Below are 20,578 nucleotides of genomic sequence, written 5' to 3' on the forward strand. Positions count from 1 at the left end.
GTATACGTCCCAACTTTATAGAGAGACAGAGAGGGTATGACAGCATCTCTCTCTACACTCTACCCCTCTCTTGCCTGTCTTTGACCGCTGTTAAATTTTACAATTTCTTTTTATTTATTTTTTTATGTATAGTGTGTGAGTCTGGATATTCTCACCGCTTAAGCAGAGAAATTTTTGTTACCGTCTTATGTTGCCTTTGGTTTTTCATTACAAGATCATAAAGTAAACGGTGTGAACTGACGGGAGAATTAATTAAAAAAGGTCAAATGGCGGGACTGACGGAGGAAACAAGAAGATTTAATTCCATTGTTTTCTTTTGCAGGTCGGGAAGTCATTCGTAACGGGACTTTTTTTCCTTGTAGTTAGGTACATGATCAAACTTGCACCCCTTGCCTGCACGTCCTCAGGGACTTGAACAATTTTTTACCCATAGTTTTTAAATCCAATTCGGAGGTTGATTATACGTTACGTGGGTTGTTCTTGTTAACTTGATTTTTTTAGTTTATAAAATATAAAAATAAAATTATTTTAAAAAATAGAAACAAATTAATAGGTTTTGATTGAATTTTTTATGGATTATCTAGATATCGGGTCGACTTAAATTTTAATCAAGTCAATTCCATTTTTATTTTTATTAAAACTTGGCCTAGAATAGGTGTTGGGTCACCCAAATTACATGTCATCTTATTAGTTCAAGTCGGGTTTAAAAACAATGGTTTAACCATGTTATATTAGTTAGAAACTAGTTTTTCCCCGGCGATCAGTTAAAATCTATTTTTATATAATTTTTTAACTATTAAGATAATTATTTAAAAAACATTGATAATTTAAATTATAAAGTAAAATGTATTTATTCCATTAAAATATATCTTCTTGGTTATTCAGTTTTTCTTATTTAACTAAAACATGACTTTTTCATCAATATCAAGGTCATTTCAGTACATTACAATAATAAAAAAACAAATCATAAAATTCCAAAGCTCTTTAAACTCAATTTTCAAGTTTTTTTCGCTTTAAAATACACTAGATGTATTTTAGAAACCTCAATACTGCTATTCTCAACTTTAAAAACCTAAATCAAGCTGATTAAAAAAACTATAGACCCTGATTTACTTTTTTAAGCGCATTCAAAGGGCAAATCAACCCCCATTTAACTTTCTTCTCTAAAACTAACCCATTAATATTAAAATTAGCTTTTTTATACTCTATATATGGTTGATCAAAGTTTTTTCTTTATCTTCTGTTTTTCTGATGAATTTCTTTCTCATATCTCAAAACCCATGGACTCAAACACAATGAAAAGTTTTTTTTTAAAAAAATCAAAACAATATTGTTTTGATAAAAAAAAAAATGAATTTTATCCCAGGTCACGAGTTTACCATAGTTTCTTATATGGTTAGGCCAAGCTAATCCTTCTTTTATTTTTTTTCTAAACTCAAACCGGTATAGGTTTCAAATCAGGTTTTGTAGCTAGGTTTATCACCAGAGTTTTTAAACCCGGCCCAGTGGTCAACTAGGATCAGGTTTCCGGGTCACCGGGTTTTGACTGGGTCATTAGGTTACCTAGGTCAATTTTTATTTTTTAAAAAAATCAAAACGATATCGTTTTAGTAAAAAAAAAAAAAAAGTTAACGAGTTGCAGCCAGGTTTTTGACAGGATTTTGCCAGGTCACTCCCGAGTTTTGACTTCCTTTATTTTTTTAAACCCGGCCCGATTTCAGCTCTAGATCTCAGATCGACCCGTCAGACCGGGTTTCAAAACATTGGTTATCACACCACTATTAACTTTAACAATATATGTAAACTAAAATAATATATACACACACACACACACATACTCTTTAATTATGTAATTTTAACAATGACGTAAATAAAAACACTACACTAGAAGATAACAAATTAAAAAAATAAAATTGAAGTCGTATAGGATTATCATACAAAACTCTAATTCATAATTTTATTATTGGATATTTGTTTTCTAAGTAGTATACCTCTCTAAATATTTATAACTCTTTAAATAAATTCTAAAAACAAATCTAAACAATTTTAAAAAATTCTGGAAAAAAATCAATAAAAATCCTGAGCAAATCAAATAAAAAAAATAAAAAAAACTAAAAAAAATATTTTTTTCTAAAAATCCTCATGCATCAAATAGTAATATATATTGAGACTACTCGTGTACTATTTATTATAACTTGTTCTTGCATTGATTGATAATGATTCAAATTATTTTATGTGGACGAGATATATATATATATATATAAGATCAATTTTTGTGCATACAATTAGATTTGAGAATTTAAATATGCTTTTAATTTACTTTGCATTTTATTAATTATATTTCAAATTAACTAACTGGTAATGGAGGCATATTTATCCGAATGATGCACCATTCATCTCCCTCTTCACAAGCTTCTTTCAATCTTCATATCCTCCGAGTTCATCTGATTGTGATTGTTAAGCCTCCACATCTATCTATTTTTTCAGGCGAACCTCCATTGGAGGTTCATAACGTTTTCTATATCCATAATTTTTTGAATTTCGGACGGGTAGATAATATATGCCATCGTATGGATTTAAGAGGGAAAAATTGAGCAGGCGTTACATAACTATCATCCCACGGACAGTATTCCAAAAGCAAACACAAAATTGGAGGGAGGATTGTTAAACTATTAAAATAAATTAAAAGGTGTAGTAAAATTACGATAGCATTTTTATCGTTGATCTACACTCATTTACACGATATATTAAAATAATAAATTATAATTCTGTCATTGTTAACAAAAACATAAATGATCTTAGAAGCAGGTATAATGATCTCTCTTTTTTTTACAGTGAAATAATTAATATATATTTAGAGGCAAAATTAAAGCATAGGTGGGCATGGTTATTTTTTATTTTTTCATTTTAAATATATAGAAAAATGAACACAATACCCTTGAATTAAAATTATCTTTGCCTTGAATCAAGGGATTTTATATTCCTTTTCTCTTGGTTTTTTTTATATATAAATATTGAGTCTAATGAAGGGCAATCTAGTATTTAGACATATATAAAATATTAATTAATTTAAATAAGTCGGTTGCGCGTGACATCACACTGACACATGTGGGTGCTTTTGTGTTATTCAAACGGCGCGTACATCCTTGTTTGGTGGCCAAAATCCAACTTCCATGGCAGCGTTTTAGAGTGTCTTTAGTATTGCGGTAGCTGTTGTGATTGTGGTTTGAAAAAAATTGTTTTATAAAAAGTACTTTTAGTTGAGGTTGGTTTGAAAAAATAGATGTTTGGTTAAAACTGTGGTTGAATTTGAGGTTGAAGAAAAAATAGTTTAATGTGTTTGGTTAAGAATACTTTTGAAATTGAGGTTATAAAATAATTTTAATATATATATATATATATATATGTGGTTTTAAATTTAAATAGAGTAGAATTAACTTCTCCTATTACATCATGAAATAAATAATACTTGATATAAAATATTTTTTATTATTCCATTAAACTATTTATAATTCCATTACATACAAAATTCAGCCGATGAAAACTACAGTTTTCATAATTTTGTGAGCGTGTAATAAAATTAGATAAAATATTATCAGGTATAAAATTGATATTACAGTGCGAGTGAATTTAATTTACTCTATACTAATTTTTCATGAAAAAAAATATTGTTCACATCACAATACGAGTGAATTTAATTCACTCTAAACTAGTTTTTTTAAAAAAAATTGTTAAAAAAAATTAACAAACTGCAAAAAAAAAAAGAAGAAGAAGCACGTGAACAGTGCAATTCTGTGTTTCACAGGTTGAAACTCGTAAAAAAACAGTATTTTACTGCTTCTAAAAACTCGTGGTCCCGCCGCATATAAATGGCGGGATCCATGTGTTTTGAAACATTCAGTATTTGTAACCAAACGGTCATTTCATGCGTTTTTGAAAAAACATGAACGCTAATGCGTTGCCAAACGGGTTCTTAATTCTTATGGCATCGTGTTCCACAAAAAATATCAGGTTTTGCATCAGTAATTGTTTCTTTTTTTCTTCCTTATTTCCTCTCTCCTTCTCAGTTTTAGAGTTTTCCCTTGCACATTTTCAAAGCAATCCTTTTGTTTTTTTGTTTTTGATTTTTATTTTTATTTTTTTTAATTTAAAATAATACATAGAATTGAGAATTTCTTTCAATTCAACCCTCATTTTATTTTTTTACCTTTCAAATTTGGTCTCTATTCTTTTGATTTGTTAATTTTTTTAATCATTCTCTTAATTAAACTATCCTTTCAATTGCATCCCTCAATATTTTATTTCATTCTCTTAATTTATTTATTTTAATTGCATCCTTCAATATTTTAGTTCATTTTATTTTATATTGGATTTTGTCAATATTTTATTTGATTACTATTTGTTTTGTTTTTAATTTTTTTTATTAGAATTTTTGTTTTCGATTTCATCCTTCAATATTTTATTGATCGAGATTTTGTTAATCTTTCGGGTCACAAGCTTGAAAGATTAGACTGGGTTAGTTTAGATCTTTTTTTCATATTTTTTTTTTTACAATTGATTTCTTCTGATTCCATCTTTTTATGGAGTTATCTTGTTTTCATACGTCAGGTAACATATTTGGCATATTAACCCTTCTTAATGTGACCCAATATTTTTTTAATTTATTTATTTTTATTATTGTCTATTTTTTATTATATTATTAAATTAATAGAGGTTTAACCCAATTTTCAAATTTATTTTACTTTTTAAAAAATGCTTTCATTAACTAAATATTTTTTTCCGTGGTTAAAAAAATTGGTTCGGCCATGGCGTGTTACGGGCCACCAATCTAATTCATGTATATAGGAGATCAAGAAATTAGTGGGAAATGGGAAAAGTCTATACGCTGAAATCTCAGTTTTTGTCTTTGACTGAAAAATAAAAGTCAAATGGTTATTTTCAGATCGGAGTTTTCACTTTTCAGTCTTGTAACGATATGGCATGGACTACTAGTCTACTGGTACTTGTAATTACGGTTTATTTTAAGTATTAAAATATTTTTAAAAAAATTTAATTTTTTTATTTTAAATTGTTTTAATATGTTAATGTTAAAAATAAATTTTAAAAAATAAAAATCATTTTAATACACTTTAAAACAAAAAATATTTTAAAAAACAATTATTATATTATTATTAAACATGCTCCAAACATAATATACATACGCGTTAGAACTTAGACATTGGTTTACAAGGTTTAAATGTGAGAGTATTCAGTCTTTATTAACAGGGTGTTTGGTGCAATGAGTGGTTTTATTGTGTTTTAAAAACAATATTTTTTTATTTTGATATGTTAATATTTAAAATAAATTTTATATAAATAAAAAATATATATTATTTTAATTATTTATAAATAAAAAACACTTTAAAAAATAATTTTTACTATATTTTCAAAACTCTTTGAATATTAATTTACTATATACGGGAGATGAGATGAATTAGGAGAAATCACAGTGTTTTTCATTATTTTTTTTAAAAAAAAACCAAAATATTACTGGTAAATGACATTTATTTATTTATTTTAGAGTTAAATTTTTATTTTTACTTTTTTTAAAAAAATAACTTATTTAACCCATATAATTTGTAAATATATTTTTTATAAAAAACAATTATATCATGGTTAAAATATCAACCTACCCACCCTCGATACCTAGATGAAAAAAAAAGTTAAGTAAAAAACAATATTATCAAATCACTATTCCAATAAAATAGTAATATAAATCTTGGATTATATTAATTTCTCCTTCACTTTAAGTTGTTTTCCGAATAAATCGATGAAGATACCAAGAGAGAGCCTAGGTACAAATAATAATAAATCTAAATAATTGAGTGAACCTTAAAAAGTCCCCAATCTCTATGAACTGTCTTTATTAGAGCCCTGACCTATATTTTTTTTTTTTTTGTCGTGATTAGGTCTTGACTCTTGAATGTCTTAATGGATTTTGAGTCCCATATTTTCATTAGTTTTAAGTGATAAAACTATTATTAAGCAATCACGCAAAATATACATTATTTTTCTTTAAAAAAACTCAAGAATTTACTATCACATGAAAAACTAGACTATTCTTTGTTTCCAAAATATATACACCTTAATACTGAAGTTATTATTACATGATCTAATTTGTTATATATTATCCACTTTAAGCTTTACCGTCCTCACAATTTTGTTTCTGGTGACGCAAGCCCACATCTGAGCCCGACACCCTAAAATACGTATGACAAGTTGGCAACCAACACTCTTAATAAGAAACCTACCACTCCTTTACCCGCCGATGTGAGATATTACAATCCACTCCCCTTAAGAAGTCTGACGACCCCGTCAGCACAACTGGACCGCCAATGAGATTGGCTTTGATACCAAATGTAACAGCCCGACCCAACTTGCCTTATATTGTCCGCTTTGGGCCTTATCACCCTAACGGTTTTGTTTTTTATGACGCGAGCCCACATCTGAGCTTGATGTCCCAAAACACGTATGATGAGTTGACAACTAGCACTCTTAATATGACTAACTAACACTACCTCATCCGCCGATATGAGATATTACAATAACTAATATCAAACTATTAGTGATAATTCATGATTTATAATATATAATATTTGGTATTAAAAACAAATTAAGATTATATGATTCATTAAGTGACATATTCGTAGAATTTTGCAATATCTACCAACTCAATTTTAAACTTGCAAGGAAGTATATTAATTTACTTGACCTGTATTTTTGAAAAATAAAGCCATAAATATCTAGGCATAGATATCTACTTCTTTTCTTATTTTTTTTATAAAAATAAAGAAAGATCATTTTAAGATTTATGACTTTGAAAACTCTAATTAAACACAAGAATATTGCCACCTATGTTCTTTTCTTAGAAAGAATGAGTGGGAGATAGGAAGCGTGGGTGCTAGGAGTGACTGGTTGCGAAACCCCCAGCACAGCGCAGAACTTTTTGACATGGAAAAACCAGCAAAAACCAAACGGGTGATGGTTATGGATGATCCAGTCACAAACTTAAAGTCAAGTGCAGAACAGATGGCTGTTGCCAAGGGCTCATTGAGATCACAAACTTCACAGCTCAGAACCAGATAAAGGAAGAGTCCAAGAAGAACAGGCAAAACCGCAGAAGCACCACACCGCTAATATTCTTGGCATATTGTGAGCCGCCCTCCACTCCTCCTCATTCGACGGTGTCACATCATTTAATCACCACCCAGGAATAAATTACTTGGGATTCAACTCGCTATGTATGTATTTTCCCCAAACTAAAATACACGGAAGAAATAATGGCAGCACAGAGATACTGATTGTTCATATTTTTTGACTGCTTGATATCGATACTTTTCATAACTTCACACTTTGATTTCAAACGCATCATCATCATCATGAAACTAGGAATTGTTGATTGACTTGTAAGAAAGTGCCCCCTTACTATGTTAATTCCTTGTATAATTAAAGTTTGATTGGTTTATAAAGAATCCTTGTTAATTTGAGGGTTAAGTGGATATGCTATTTTCTTGATCATTATAATTCTAACCTTAAATCACGCAATGGGAAGTAAAAATCCTCGTAAATCTTTTAACCCTTACGTAAATAATGTCTTTAATCTAGTTGGAGATATGCACTCAGTCTAGGTCTGTGTGAAGGTAAACTCATGATCCCTTGACTTGAAAAAATAAAAAGCATCACTGTATAGTGAACCGCGTTGTACTAGCCACCAAGGATGGTGGACATGAGGTCCATGTTATCTCCACTGGCACGGTGAACATATTACGCAAAAGCAGTGGGGATAATAAATGTGTTTAGATGGGTTCTTGAAGACAACATTGAACACCTGTTTACCTCTTCTGTGGGCAATCAGGCACTTGCGCATAAAGAGTCATAATGTTTCCACCCAATTCAAATTGAAGTTGCTACAATTAATTAATACTAGGGGTGAAGTCTCTCTCAAATTTAGCCCAGCACAGGATAAAATCAATGAGAAGGAATTGATTCCGAAAGGTTCTCTCACCGCTTCCTGTGCCCTCGCCTCTTCAAGATCAAATCATCATCTTAACTTGAGCGTAAGCAATTTTTTGGCAAAAATCCGCTTTCTATCCCCGCAAACGTGTGCTAATTTTGAATTACACCGGAAAATGTCTTGGAGAGGAGTCGGTAGGAACATGTATCGTGCAGTGGTAAACTGGGCTTTTGGCTTGAGGAAGTTTCCAGTTGTATTTTCCTATACTAATGGTAGTCAGGTCATCGGATTTTGATATGAATATGATCCACAACGATTTCGATGTAATTAAATAGATTTGATATACTATAATCAAAGTTTGATTGTGATCCAATTTTATTAACCAAATGAATTGAATCTCTATCACAATCAAATCCGATGATACTTTAATTTGAATTAATATTAATATTATTTCTATTAAGTATAATACTAGAACCTAAGCTTTATAAAAAAAGAAGAAGAAAAAAACTGAGTAAAACTAAATGCAAAATAAGTTGGAAATACATAGGAAAGAAGGCAAAAGAGCAGATCAGAATTAATTCTTGTAATTACTATAATTAATTTCTTATGTTACTCAGCTTTAATTATTTGTTATAAGAAAAGGTCAAAATAATTCACTAATAAATTTCATGTGATGTAAAAGTTTTATTTATTTTTTAAAAGAAATAAGCATGCCTTTTAATTTTCTGTTAAAAGGTAGAAGAAGAGAAGAAACCGAGAAGTAGCATCAGAATAGGGAAAATGTTTCCGAAATATTCCTAAATCCACTAAAACTCTCTGTTTGTTTTTGTATTTTAAAAGTGTATTTTAAAAAAATATTATTTTTTTTAATTTTTTTTATTTCAATTTAATATTTTTTTAGTGTTTTTTTATTATTTTGATATATTAATATTAAAAATAATTTTAAAAATAAAATATTATTTTGATTAGCTACCCGGCTTGTATGGTTTTTAGGGCGTTATATCCCTATAGAGTGGAATCAAACTTGGAAAGGGGCTAAACACCGAATCAAATAATTGCGAGGCAAAACTGAATGAGATTAGAATGAATGGAATCCGCCTAACCCAGCCCATTTTCGCTCGCACGCACATTATCGGGTTTCAAAGTTGAATCATAACTATACTAGTTGGGCCATCAGTGAAAACAGAAATCTCAGGAGTCAGAAGAAGATCATGCATAATATAAGAGCTCAATTAGAGTTATAAAATGCAGACGTATTGTTGCACCAACCTTGGCTCATACCCATCTTTTTTCTCTGTTTTTTTTCCCCTTTTGTTTATATTTAAGACACTTGACGAGGTGGTATAGATTTGCATGATCCTGAACACATTTTGTATGGCGACATGTCGACAGAACATGCAACATGGGGACAAAGTGGAGAGCACGACCTTCACACACAAACGGGTGGTCAACAGTTAATGACGAGCCATAAAATTAACGGTCAAAAACTAAACATCCTCGCACACCTCAATTCTCTTTGCCCCATTTGCCACCGAGATCCCTTCGCCCTCCTCCACTCCCAATCTCACATCCGAGCAAAATTTAGCAAGACATTGAAAAGAAAAAACAGAAACAGCAATGTACAATGACCCTTCATTAGCTATGTTTATGCTATGATTCTTCATGTCTATTCCCTTTCTCTGCACCTTCCCTGTTAATTAAAACCTAAATAGCTAAATCAGGCCTCATGGAGAAACCCCCACCAGAGAAATCTGGTAGTTTTTCAAGAAATGGAAATGGCAATCAAATGGATGACAATCCAGGCCCTGCAGGACCTGAATCAGAAGCTGTCCATGTGAGATTAGATTGCCAGCAACCAGGGGAGTGTGAGCCTAATTCAAACCTTGAAGAGCCTTCTTCTGATCCAGAATTAAGCCTGCCTCAAGTCCTGAAAGATGTTGATCGATTTCTCGAATCATTATCCACGAGAAATGATGCATCTAACAACCCCCTGGATGTTCCAAACTCTGTAGAATCGTTGCTGGAAATGATCCAAAAAATGATCACCAAATATGATTCCAACGCAAAATTTGGCCAAAAGCAAGAAGAAGACTCGTCATTCATTGAATCTTTGAATTGCATTTCGAAGTTGATAAATGCTCTCGGCGAATTCCCTTCTAATTCCACCACAGCCTCCTGCTTCAACAGAGCCAGCACCATCCTGCATCTAGCCATGTCCTTATTAGACAGTGAGTTCCGTTTAATTCTTGAAACTTGTAATCAGGGTAACAATGCAGATCTCAAATCTCCAAAGCCATTAAAACAATCATCATTCAGTTCCCGTCAGGAATCTACTTATTGTGTTATACCAGAGTCCAAATCAAGCGAAGACGTGGAATTCCCTGCATATACATCAGAAGCAATCTCGAAAATGAACAGAATCGCCACAGCAATGATCTCATCAGGCTATGAGAGTGAGTGTTGCATGGTTTACAACATGGTGAGGAGAAATGCATTCTCTAGCGAATTGGACAAGCTCGGTTTTGAAAATATCAGCATTGATGACGTACAAAGGATGCAATGGCAATCATTGGAAGGAGTAATTGCTATGTGGATCACTGTAATCAAGCAATCTTCCTCAGTTCTCTTCTCAGGCGAGCGGAAGCTTTGCAGCTCCATATTTTCTGAGCATCCATCAATATCCCAGAGATTATTCTGCCATGTTGCATTAGCAGTTGCTGTAAGGTTTGTCAATTTTTCAGATGCAATAGCATTAACAAAGCGATCAGCTGAAAAACTATTCAAAATTTTGGACATGTATGAGGCACTGCGCGATTTAATTCCTTTTTTTGATGATGATACCTGTGCAAGCGAATGCTACGAAGAATTAAAATCTGAAATCTGGGCTGCAAAAGGCCGCCTGGGAGAGGTGGCCGTGAGCATTTTCTGTGATTTGGAGAATTCAATAAGAAGAGACAATGGCCGGACTCCTGTCCCGAGTGGTGCAGTTCACCCCTTGACACGCTACACCATGAATTATCTAAAATACGCCTGTGAGTATAAAGACACGTTAGAGCAAGTGTTTCAGAAGCACCAGAAAATGGAAGGGTTCGCTAATTCAAATGGCACTGTATTGGATATTAAGAATGGAGCCAACGATGATGGGACTCCAAAGACTTCACCGTTTTCAGTGCAGTTGAATTCGATTATGGATTTGTTGGACGAGAATCTTGACATGAAATCAAAGCTGTATAGGGATCCTGCATTGAGGTGCATATTCCTGATGAATAATGGGAGATACATTCTGCAAAAGATAAAAGGTTCTGACGAGATTCATGATATGATGGGTGATACTTGGTGTCGAAAGCGATCATCCGATCTGAGGCAGTACCACAAGGCCTATACAAGAGAGACGTGGACTAGATTGTTGCAGTGCCTAAACCATGATGGTTTGATGGTAAATGGGAAGTTATCCAAGACTATATTGAAAGAGAGGTTCAAGATGTTCTCCACCATGTTTGATGAGATACACAGGACACAAAGCACATGGGTGGTGAGTGATGATCAGCTTCAGTCTGAGCTTCGGATTTCGGTATCGGCAGTGGTGACCCCGGCTTACCGTTCGTTTGTAGGGAGGTTCCAGCAGTATTTGGCATCAGGTAGACAACCAGACAAGTATATAAAGTACCAACCTGAAGATATTGAGAATTTGATTGATGAATTGTTCGATGGAAATCCTACGTCCATGGCCAGGAGGAGGACATAATCAAGTCATTGAATGGATTGTTTTCTTCTTAAGTGATGTTGGAGTAGAGATTTCATTATGTATTCTATTTTTGCTTTTAATTGTGTATGAATATGATCTGAGTAATGTTACAGGAGATTTTGCTACATCCTTCGATTCCATGTTGGATTTCGATTGCGCAATATTTAAGGTCTTCTAGTCAGGTACATCCGGCAGCTTCGTACATTCATGGGCTTGGTAGAATATTATATTATATAATGGAAAAAAACTAAAAGAGGTAGAGGTTTCAATATGCAAAATTCACTATCCACACACTCAAGATTTTAATGGTGATTTTCTATGATTCTTTTGTGGCCAGATTTTTGATTAATTGCTTATAATTTATTAAGGAATCACAAGACTCAAACTCAGAGGATTAAAGTGAAAACATAAGAAAACTAGGTAGCCATTTAAAATTAACATGAAAATTTAATTTTGATCCTCCTACTTTTTGGCTAATACAATCACAAACTTTTTAATTTTTGAAATTCATTTTTGATGCAAAACTTCATTTCTTTTACTTTTAGTCCCTTAGTTTTAGAAAAAACATAGAAAATTATCGTTCATTTTAACTAGTAAAAAGATTGATTTTGTTATTCATGAATTTCATTTGATAAAAAGAATTCTACCTGGTTGTGCTTTTTTCATTTACCTTACTTCATAGAGTTAAAATGGGGTTGGGAAGCATTTTGAATTCGAGTATTTAATCAAATTTTGGGTTATGTAATATCATAAATTAGTTTATTAAAGTCTTTAGAATATGTTTAGGCGTTTTTTAATCAAAAATAGGTTAAGAAATGATTTTTTGTGTATAAAATACCCTTGCCACAACTTTCCAGCATTTTAATCACTAGAATCTAGACTAGCAGAACACGCGTAACCTATATTTGTTTTTAATATATTAAAAAGAGACCTCTAGTGTGGGTGAAACCTCTTTCTAATAGGCAAGGCATGTTTTTCAAATTATTTTTTTAACAAACCTAACAAAAGAAACAAAACAAGCCAAGTGTGTGAGTTTTTTTTTTTAATGCAATTATAGGTTTTTTTTTATTATATGAGCAAATATTTTTTTATACAACTCTTCATGTTTTTTTATCTAAATTCTATTCGATAGCTATATTTTTTTTGGATGTTTGATTGATTAAATTATATTCAAATTTTTTTCCAAGAAATTTTATAGCATTATTTTTTATAATATTAGCGAGTTTTTTTTTGGGCCCCTCACGTTGATTTCTTTTTTAAAATTTTATTTGATGACTTTTTAATGCATGTTAGCTTTTATTGTCATATAGTTGGATATAAAAATTTTCAAAAACAAAAGATGAAGTTATTAAATTCATTTGAGCCTATGGTGCAGTTTGTCGATTAAAGTCAATAAAAAATATGATAACGTATACTAGCATCTTTAATTCTTCATCTGTTTAATTATTAAACGAACACAGACAATTTTTTATTTGCAATTAAAAAATTTCTTGCTGCTATAAAATATGTTGGCAATGAACGCATTTTTTGGTGTTAAAAAAAAATTAATAATCCAACTAGCGGGTTTGCCTTTGACCTCAAGGATGTTAAGATATATATATTTTTTGTGTGTCTTTTTATTAGAACTCTGATTTATGGCTCAAACAAGTTATTTTAAAAATAATTATTTTGGTTAAGTAAAATGAAAAAATAAAGCTACTGTTTAGTTAGGTAACGAGTTTTAACTAAAAAGAAATATTTTTAACCTTCAAATCATTTAGCTTTTTTTTGTTAATTCTAATTGCTTGCCATTTTTATAATAGGAAATTTTTTTATTGAAAAAAATTATTTTCTTATTAAAATAATACGTGTTAATTTAAGATTTTTCTCAGCAAGACGTTTTGTTTATGCTAAAATTATTTTTCTTGCATTGATAAAAAAAAATAAAAAAATTGTAACTGCCCGTAGCGTAACGCAGGCATGTAACTCGTTTATTATGTATGCGTTGAACAAATACAAAGACAACAATTGAAAAATAGGACGATAGCCAGAGGCAGGCGAGTCAAGCCCATACTACTCAAGCCCATACTACTCAAGCCCAGACTAGTCAAGCCCAGCCTATCTTTCCGCAGTCCCATTTGGGCTCGATTGGGCCATCGCAAGAAGTTACTCCGTCAGGACGCCGTGCCTGCTCGAGACACTTGTTTAAAAAACAATTCAGAGTGGAGAGACTCGATTGTACAATTGTAGAAGTTTAGACACGCAGATGCCTTTTAATTTTATCTTCTCTTTTAATCATTGGAGCAAGAACAGAGCACTCAATGGGCCACAGGCAGCAAGACGAACCACTTTATATAAAATATTAGGGTAAATTTTCAACTTGCCCCCTTGAAGTTTATGTGGTGTTTCAATTTCATCTAAAACCTTTGATTTATTTCAACTACACCGGATATATTTTATTTTTATTTCAATCAGCCCCCGCATTTTTAATTTTTTCCCCATTTGCATCAAGAGTGTAAATTCTAATTTCATCCCCAAAGTTTGTATGATATCTCAACATCATCCAAAAAGTAAAGAAAAATGAACACAAATAGACATAGAAAATATTTTTTTAATGGAAAAAATGATACTATCATATTGAGATATACTATAAACGTTGAAGATGAAATTATAATTTACACGGAGTGAAACAAAAATGAAAGGTATTGAATCTGATTGAATAAATTATAAAATTTATGAGAAATTAGAAAACACATAAACCTCATGAGGAAATATAGAATTTACCAAATGATCTAATTTTATCGCAATTTGAAATTGCAAAATTTGAAAATTTATTAATCATCTTGAAATATCCATGAACGTGGAATATTATAACAAAAAATCAATTCTTTATAAAATATTATAAATTATATTATCTTATCTTTTGTTGGAAAGAAAATATAAAATCACATATAAGATATTGCTTGATTTTAACATTAAAATTCAGGATAATAAATATAATACACGAGAAAAAAATATTGTTAATTAATATTATATTAAAATCTATTTGAATTTTGTATGGTTTTAAACAAACTCAATTAATAATTCAAACTTGAACACTATATTAAAACTTGAGTTTTATAATACTTCGAAACGCGAGCCAATCCGCGTTTTCAAAAAATATTTATATTCTAGATCGTTTTGATGTGCTGATTTTAAAAATAATTTTTTAAAAATAAAAAAAATATATCATTTTGATGATTTCAATACAAAAAACACTTTAAAAAATAACTGCAACTACACTCCCAAACAGCCCTTTCAGGAGCTAAAGTTTAATCAGATTTTTATAGAGAGGAGGATGTTGTGATAGTAAATCCAACACGGTTCAAATATAGAATATATGAGGGATCCAACACGGTTCAACATGGGCAGGGAAAAGGTTCAACTACTTTCTTACCCGCTCAACTTTTTTTTATTTGATCCCTTTACATTGAATTTATTTGGAATTAGACTTAATTGTTTGTTTTGGTTACCTAGATATGAGAAATGAATATCTCACAATATTAAGAAAAAAAACTAGTGCTCAGTTAATGGGAAAAATTAAATTAAATTTTATTGATCTAAAACAATTGATACTTGATGGACCAAATTTGAAACTAAAACAACTATGAGGGATTTAAGTGCATAGGAAATGTCAAACTAGATGGAGAATGCAACCACACGTCAGCATGGGAGGAAAGTTGTTGTACTCTGGCAAAGCATGCGACTTTTTGTATTGTCAGAACATCATTGTTATTGGCTGCGTTGGAAGTGACTCGACGAGGTCTTTTATCGGAGACGCCAAGTGCAATGGTCAAGCGATGATAAGTCTATAACAAGCTTTTTTTTCTTTTCCTCCCTCTTTTTTATCTCTTCTTCTCTCTTGCACCCTAATCAATCTAAAATTGCAAGGAGTTGCATCATTTTATTTTTATGTCAAATTTAGTATTGTTCTTTTAATTGCTACTTATTTTGTATTTTTCCCTTTTTTGAATTGATTCTTTCCATCAATTTCATCACTTAACATTAGATTTATTAAGAATTGAGTTTCATGATTTTTTTAGATTGTCTTTTACAGAGTAATCCTGGTTTTGTGCCCCGAATCACGTGTCTTGAAGGTTAGCTCAAGTTAATTTTGGTTGTTTTTTTACGTTTTTTTATAAATTATTTGTTTTTCAATTTTATCCTTTAATATTAGGTTTTTCTTTTTGAAATTGAGTTTTATAATTTTTTTTATGGAGTAGTTATCTCTTGATCTCATGACCTGGGTCACAGGTTTAGTCAGTTAACTCAGGTTACCTTGGGTTTTTTTTTTCCTTCAAATTGAATTTCTTTTTTGGTCATTTGACATTAGATTGATTTGAGAATTATGCTTCATATTTTCTTTCCTTCCAATAGTTTATCCCGTTCGCATTACTCGGGTCACAAGGGTTGGTAGGCTTAACAGGGTTTGCTGGGGTTGTTTTGTTTATCTTCTTTTTATTAATTGATTTTTTTTATTTTATTCTTCTGCATTGAATTAATTTTTAATTAAGTTTCATAATTTTTTTCAATTTACTTTATATGGGTTATTTTGGTTTCACAATTCAGGTTGCGAGTTTGGCAAGCTAATTTATGTTGACTCGAGTAGTTTTTTATTTTTTTAAAATTGATTTTTATTTAATTTTATCTTTCAGTATTAAATTGGTTGAGAATCGAGATTTGATTTTGTTTTGCTTTCTATAAACTTGTCACATTCTTATATATAGGGTCACATGTTTAGTGGTTTAACTTGAGTTGACTCGAGTTATTTTTTAAAAATTAAAAGTTTTGTTTCCCATTTCACCCTCTAATATTTTGTTAGTTGGTTTTTTTTTTTTGTAATTCTTAGATGAATTAAAAATATATCTTAGATATTATTTTATTAAATTCTATTTAATTTTTGTTTTGTTATCGAGTAAGATTATTGATAATATTGACAATATATCTTTTCATAATATGTTGTTTAACGTGTAAATATCTTCATATTTTATAAGTTTGTTGTCAAGTATATATACATCAAATTTTTTAGTTCATGATTGGATTTTTTTCTGCTAGCAACGTCTTTACAATTTATTTATTTTTACATTAAAAAAAAAAACATATGACCTGATGAGATAATCACTGTTTCTTGTTTTTCTTGGAAATTACTAATTAATTACCAGTACTTGTTTACAACAGAAAATTACCGCTACACTGGCTAAACTGCCCTTGAACGGTGGATATTTCATGGGATAATTAATTAAGCATGGCATGTCCATGTTCTTCTTCAGACATCAGATGTCAACTATATGACAGGAAAGGACATTTTGTTGCATGCTTAAATACCGTGAGCAAAGAAAAACCAGAGAATAAACGATATATAGTGCATGTAACAAGCTAAAAAGCTAACAAAAAAGAAGGAATCTCCTTAATAGCAAGCTAGATTTCGGGACATCAAGAATCCTCATCTTTCGCCGGTGTTCAGCACGACCGTACCCAACAGCAGCGCCGCCTGGATAGGCCTGTGACGCAGGCCACGCCTTCCCTTCTTTTCTTATGTGTGGTTTTACAGACGTCGTCTATGTTGTAGCAACTGTTGTTTTGTCATTATTGTCTCTGCTTTAGGTGAACACACCATCAGAGAAATAAAAGAGCCCCTCCCCTTTTTTGCCTTTTCCCTCTATCACGGTATTGCTTTTGCTATTTGCATGTATGTACTATGTACCGAGCCCAGGGTACGTACATTGAGATGCATTATAATTACTTGCCTCTGTATTTCAACCGCAGGGCTGAAGTTGAATTGTACAGTAGAGTGAAAATGACTTTTGTACTTTGAAGTCTTATTTTATACTGGGAAAATTACTCGTGTAATTTAGTTTTTTCCAGAAAAAATTCTTGAAAATTACAGTGTATAGTCTATAATCTGATGACACTTTACATGCGAAAAACTTGTTCTGCTCGCAAACAGCAATGCATGTCCATTCTCTACTAATTAAACAGTAGAGGGTTACCTTGCTAGTGTGAATGCAAACTAAAAAATTGTCCTTCTTCATGAACAACGAGAATCAAGCTATCAACTACAGCAGGGGTTATCATTTATCAACTTCATTTCAGACGAGGAAAAAGGAAAGGAGAAGCACGCAATTTGACATTTGTTTATCCTCAGTCCCACACTTCTTTTATTCCTTACAAGTGGCAAGTGCACTTCAATGAGAGGGCCCCCAAATTTTAGCTTGCATGACTCATCCTTCAGCTAAGTTCCCAGTACTTTGGCTTGTATTTATTTATTTTATGAAATAAAACTGTGTGCTCATTTCAACAGAGACAGAAACTTTTGATTTGTCATAAAGTAGAATATAAAAAATGTCTTGCGGGGACCCCATTTTGTCCCCAATTGTTTTTATTATTAATAGAATGAAAAGGGAAACTGGGAAACAGAGGAAGTTGAAGAAAGAGAAAAAGGGATTTCAGCTTGTTTCGCGTTGTAATTTTGGTTGTTTTTAAAAATATTTTTTATTTAAAAATATATTAAAATAAAATTTTTTTATTTTTTAAATTATTTTTAATATCAGCGTATCAAAATAATTTAAAAACATCAAAAACATATTAATTTAAAGCAAAAAAAATAAAAAAATAAAAAAATTTTAAAAACACTTTTAAAATACACAAACAAACATGACCTAACAATTTACTTCAACAACCAGGAATTAAGCAAGGTTTGTGTGAGTTTTATGAAAATTGGTATTTGAAAGATGGCGGCGGCAGCAAGGAAATGGGGCAATGCTACAAAGCCATTGAAGAATTGATTTGGTAATTTTAGGGTTCATGAAATTGAAATATCATGATAATTTTGGGTTGGTTTCATAAGATAAAAAAAAAAAAAAGGAAGAAGAGATTAGGTCATGATTTGAGTTAGGATTATCTTCTAGCGAAAAGAAAGAGAAAAATATCGTTTGTTATTTTATAATATATTATGTATAAGGATAAATTGTTTTTTTTTTATTTTTATTTAAAAATTATTTTGACTTGGAATATAAACTATAATTTAAAAATAAAATGGAAGTAAAGTGAAAAAATATTAAACTTTAGGATTATTTGACTAACTTTCTTGTTTTGATTCATTTGCTCTTGTTTTCTTTTCTTGATCGGTGAATACTAATATTCGATGTACAATGAGGTTTAACTATTAATTAACTAATTATTAAGCTATATGAGAATTTATTTTTTCTATTTTTAATGCATTTATAATATTCTTTGAAAATAAAACTTAATATTAATCAATTTAATTCAAAAAATAACCTAAATTTTGAAAAACAATCTCTTTACAAATCAATACTCATCCTCTGCAGTCCTTTTCATGTCTTTCAAAATATCATGACAACTTTGAGCAATGCTACAAAAGATAATTTCATGCAATTATTTGGTTCTTTAATTTTTGAGTTTATTCATTACATATTCGTTAAAATGATCTTTTCCCGCTTCTGTAGCTATATGCATTTCGTACGTACCCATTAATGAATAATTTTAGTGCTAATTAAACTGGTTCGATAATTACGATCGATGTTGTGGGATCATACCATTTAATGTTCAGACTAGAGCATTAATTAAAGCCTTATTAGATCTGTTAAAAAACTCAAAATTGTATTCTTAAGACCAAAGTAACAGTAAATTAATTATCCTATCATATTCTGACATGATCCAATTTTATTAAAATGTTAGTTTTTAATTATTAAATGCAAAATCTATTCAAATAAAAAACAAGAATCATGTAGAAATCGAAGATTTTAAAATTTCAATTACTCTATTATATCTTTGAAATAAATATTTTCTTTGTGTGACCATAATATTCTTTTGTGAAGAAATTAAATTTGGTGATAAGTAATATTAATGCTAAAAAGGTGGAATTTGTCTATATATCCAACCTGCATAAATGAAATTCTTGTACTTTAGCTATATTTTATGAATATATTAATTAAATATCTGCATAAACTTATATTTATAAAAAGATTATCGCTGGTGGAAAATCATTAGGGGTATATATTTTGATGTATTTAAATAATAAAGATATGGCCATTTAATTTTTAATTTAAAGAAATTGATTGTTATTCATGTAATGTTTTTTGACATATAATTAAAAGCATATAATGATTTGAAAAGCATATAATATTTGTAAGATGCGATTAAAAAGAACCAAGAAAAACGTTTATGCGTATAGTTATTTTTCTTTAACAGATACTTTGAATTTTTATAATTAAAAATATATATATCGGAGCACAGTATATTAACGATTCTTACGAGCCAGCTTAATTCTCCACCTCCTCGCAGCACGTATCCCGCTGAAAAGCCCACTGTGTCGTAGGGACTTTACATTATTGCATCTCTATCATTCTTTAACCATTACGTCAGAAGTGTGCTTTTACACGTTACAGGAGCTCTCCAATGGCTTTTCATCACATGTTGTCTTCGATGATTTCCTCACGGGATGCATCGACAAAATAGCATGAGATTACCAGATACATAGCAACGGAACTTTTCAAAAAGAAGATGATGTCAATGAGCAAAATAAAAGAAAAAGGAAGCTGATGCCAATTCAAGCTTAACACTCATAAATTAAGAACATACAATGGATTATTTGCACTAGGTTTATACCAAGCTGTGGGCGTTGATGTCCCTGGAGCTCCAATCCTCTTATAATAGACATCATACACTGTCCATTAACATAACATTACATCAAGAAATTAGGTCACTACTAAGGCAACGTACACACTAAGTGGGAACATCGGACAAATCAACAACACACAATTATGTCCAGATGCACCAACTTTCCAGACATGTTTTATTTT

At 30.7% G+C, this 20,578-nt stretch overlaps 1 protein-coding gene across 1 annotated transcript; it reads left to right on the plus strand.

The window, feature by feature from the left end:
- Positions 1-9,487: 9,487 nt before the first annotated feature.
- LOC133701862 (exocyst complex component EXO70C1) lies at positions 9,488-11,863 on the plus strand. Its single transcript, XM_062126006.1, has one exon. It carries the CDS (start codon positions 9,720-9,722, stop codon positions 11,736-11,738), a length of 2,019 nt encoding a protein of 672 aa, XP_061981990.1. The 5' UTR covers positions 9,488-9,719; the 3' UTR covers positions 11,739-11,863.
- Positions 11,864-20,578: the final 8,715 nt, after the last annotated feature.

The sequence above is a fragment of the Populus nigra genome, chromosome 1 (assembly GCF_951802175.1).
Source record: "Populus nigra chromosome 1, ddPopNigr1.1, whole genome shotgun sequence".
Lineage (NCBI taxonomy): Eukaryota > Viridiplantae > Streptophyta > Magnoliopsida > Malpighiales > Salicaceae > Populus > Populus nigra.

Bases quoted from the DNA above. Each gene is read 5' to 3' on its own strand.
- LOC133701862 (XM_062126006.1), top strand. From the start codon at position 9,720: ATGGAGAAACCCCCACCAGAGAAATCTGGTAGTTTTTCAAGAAATGGA.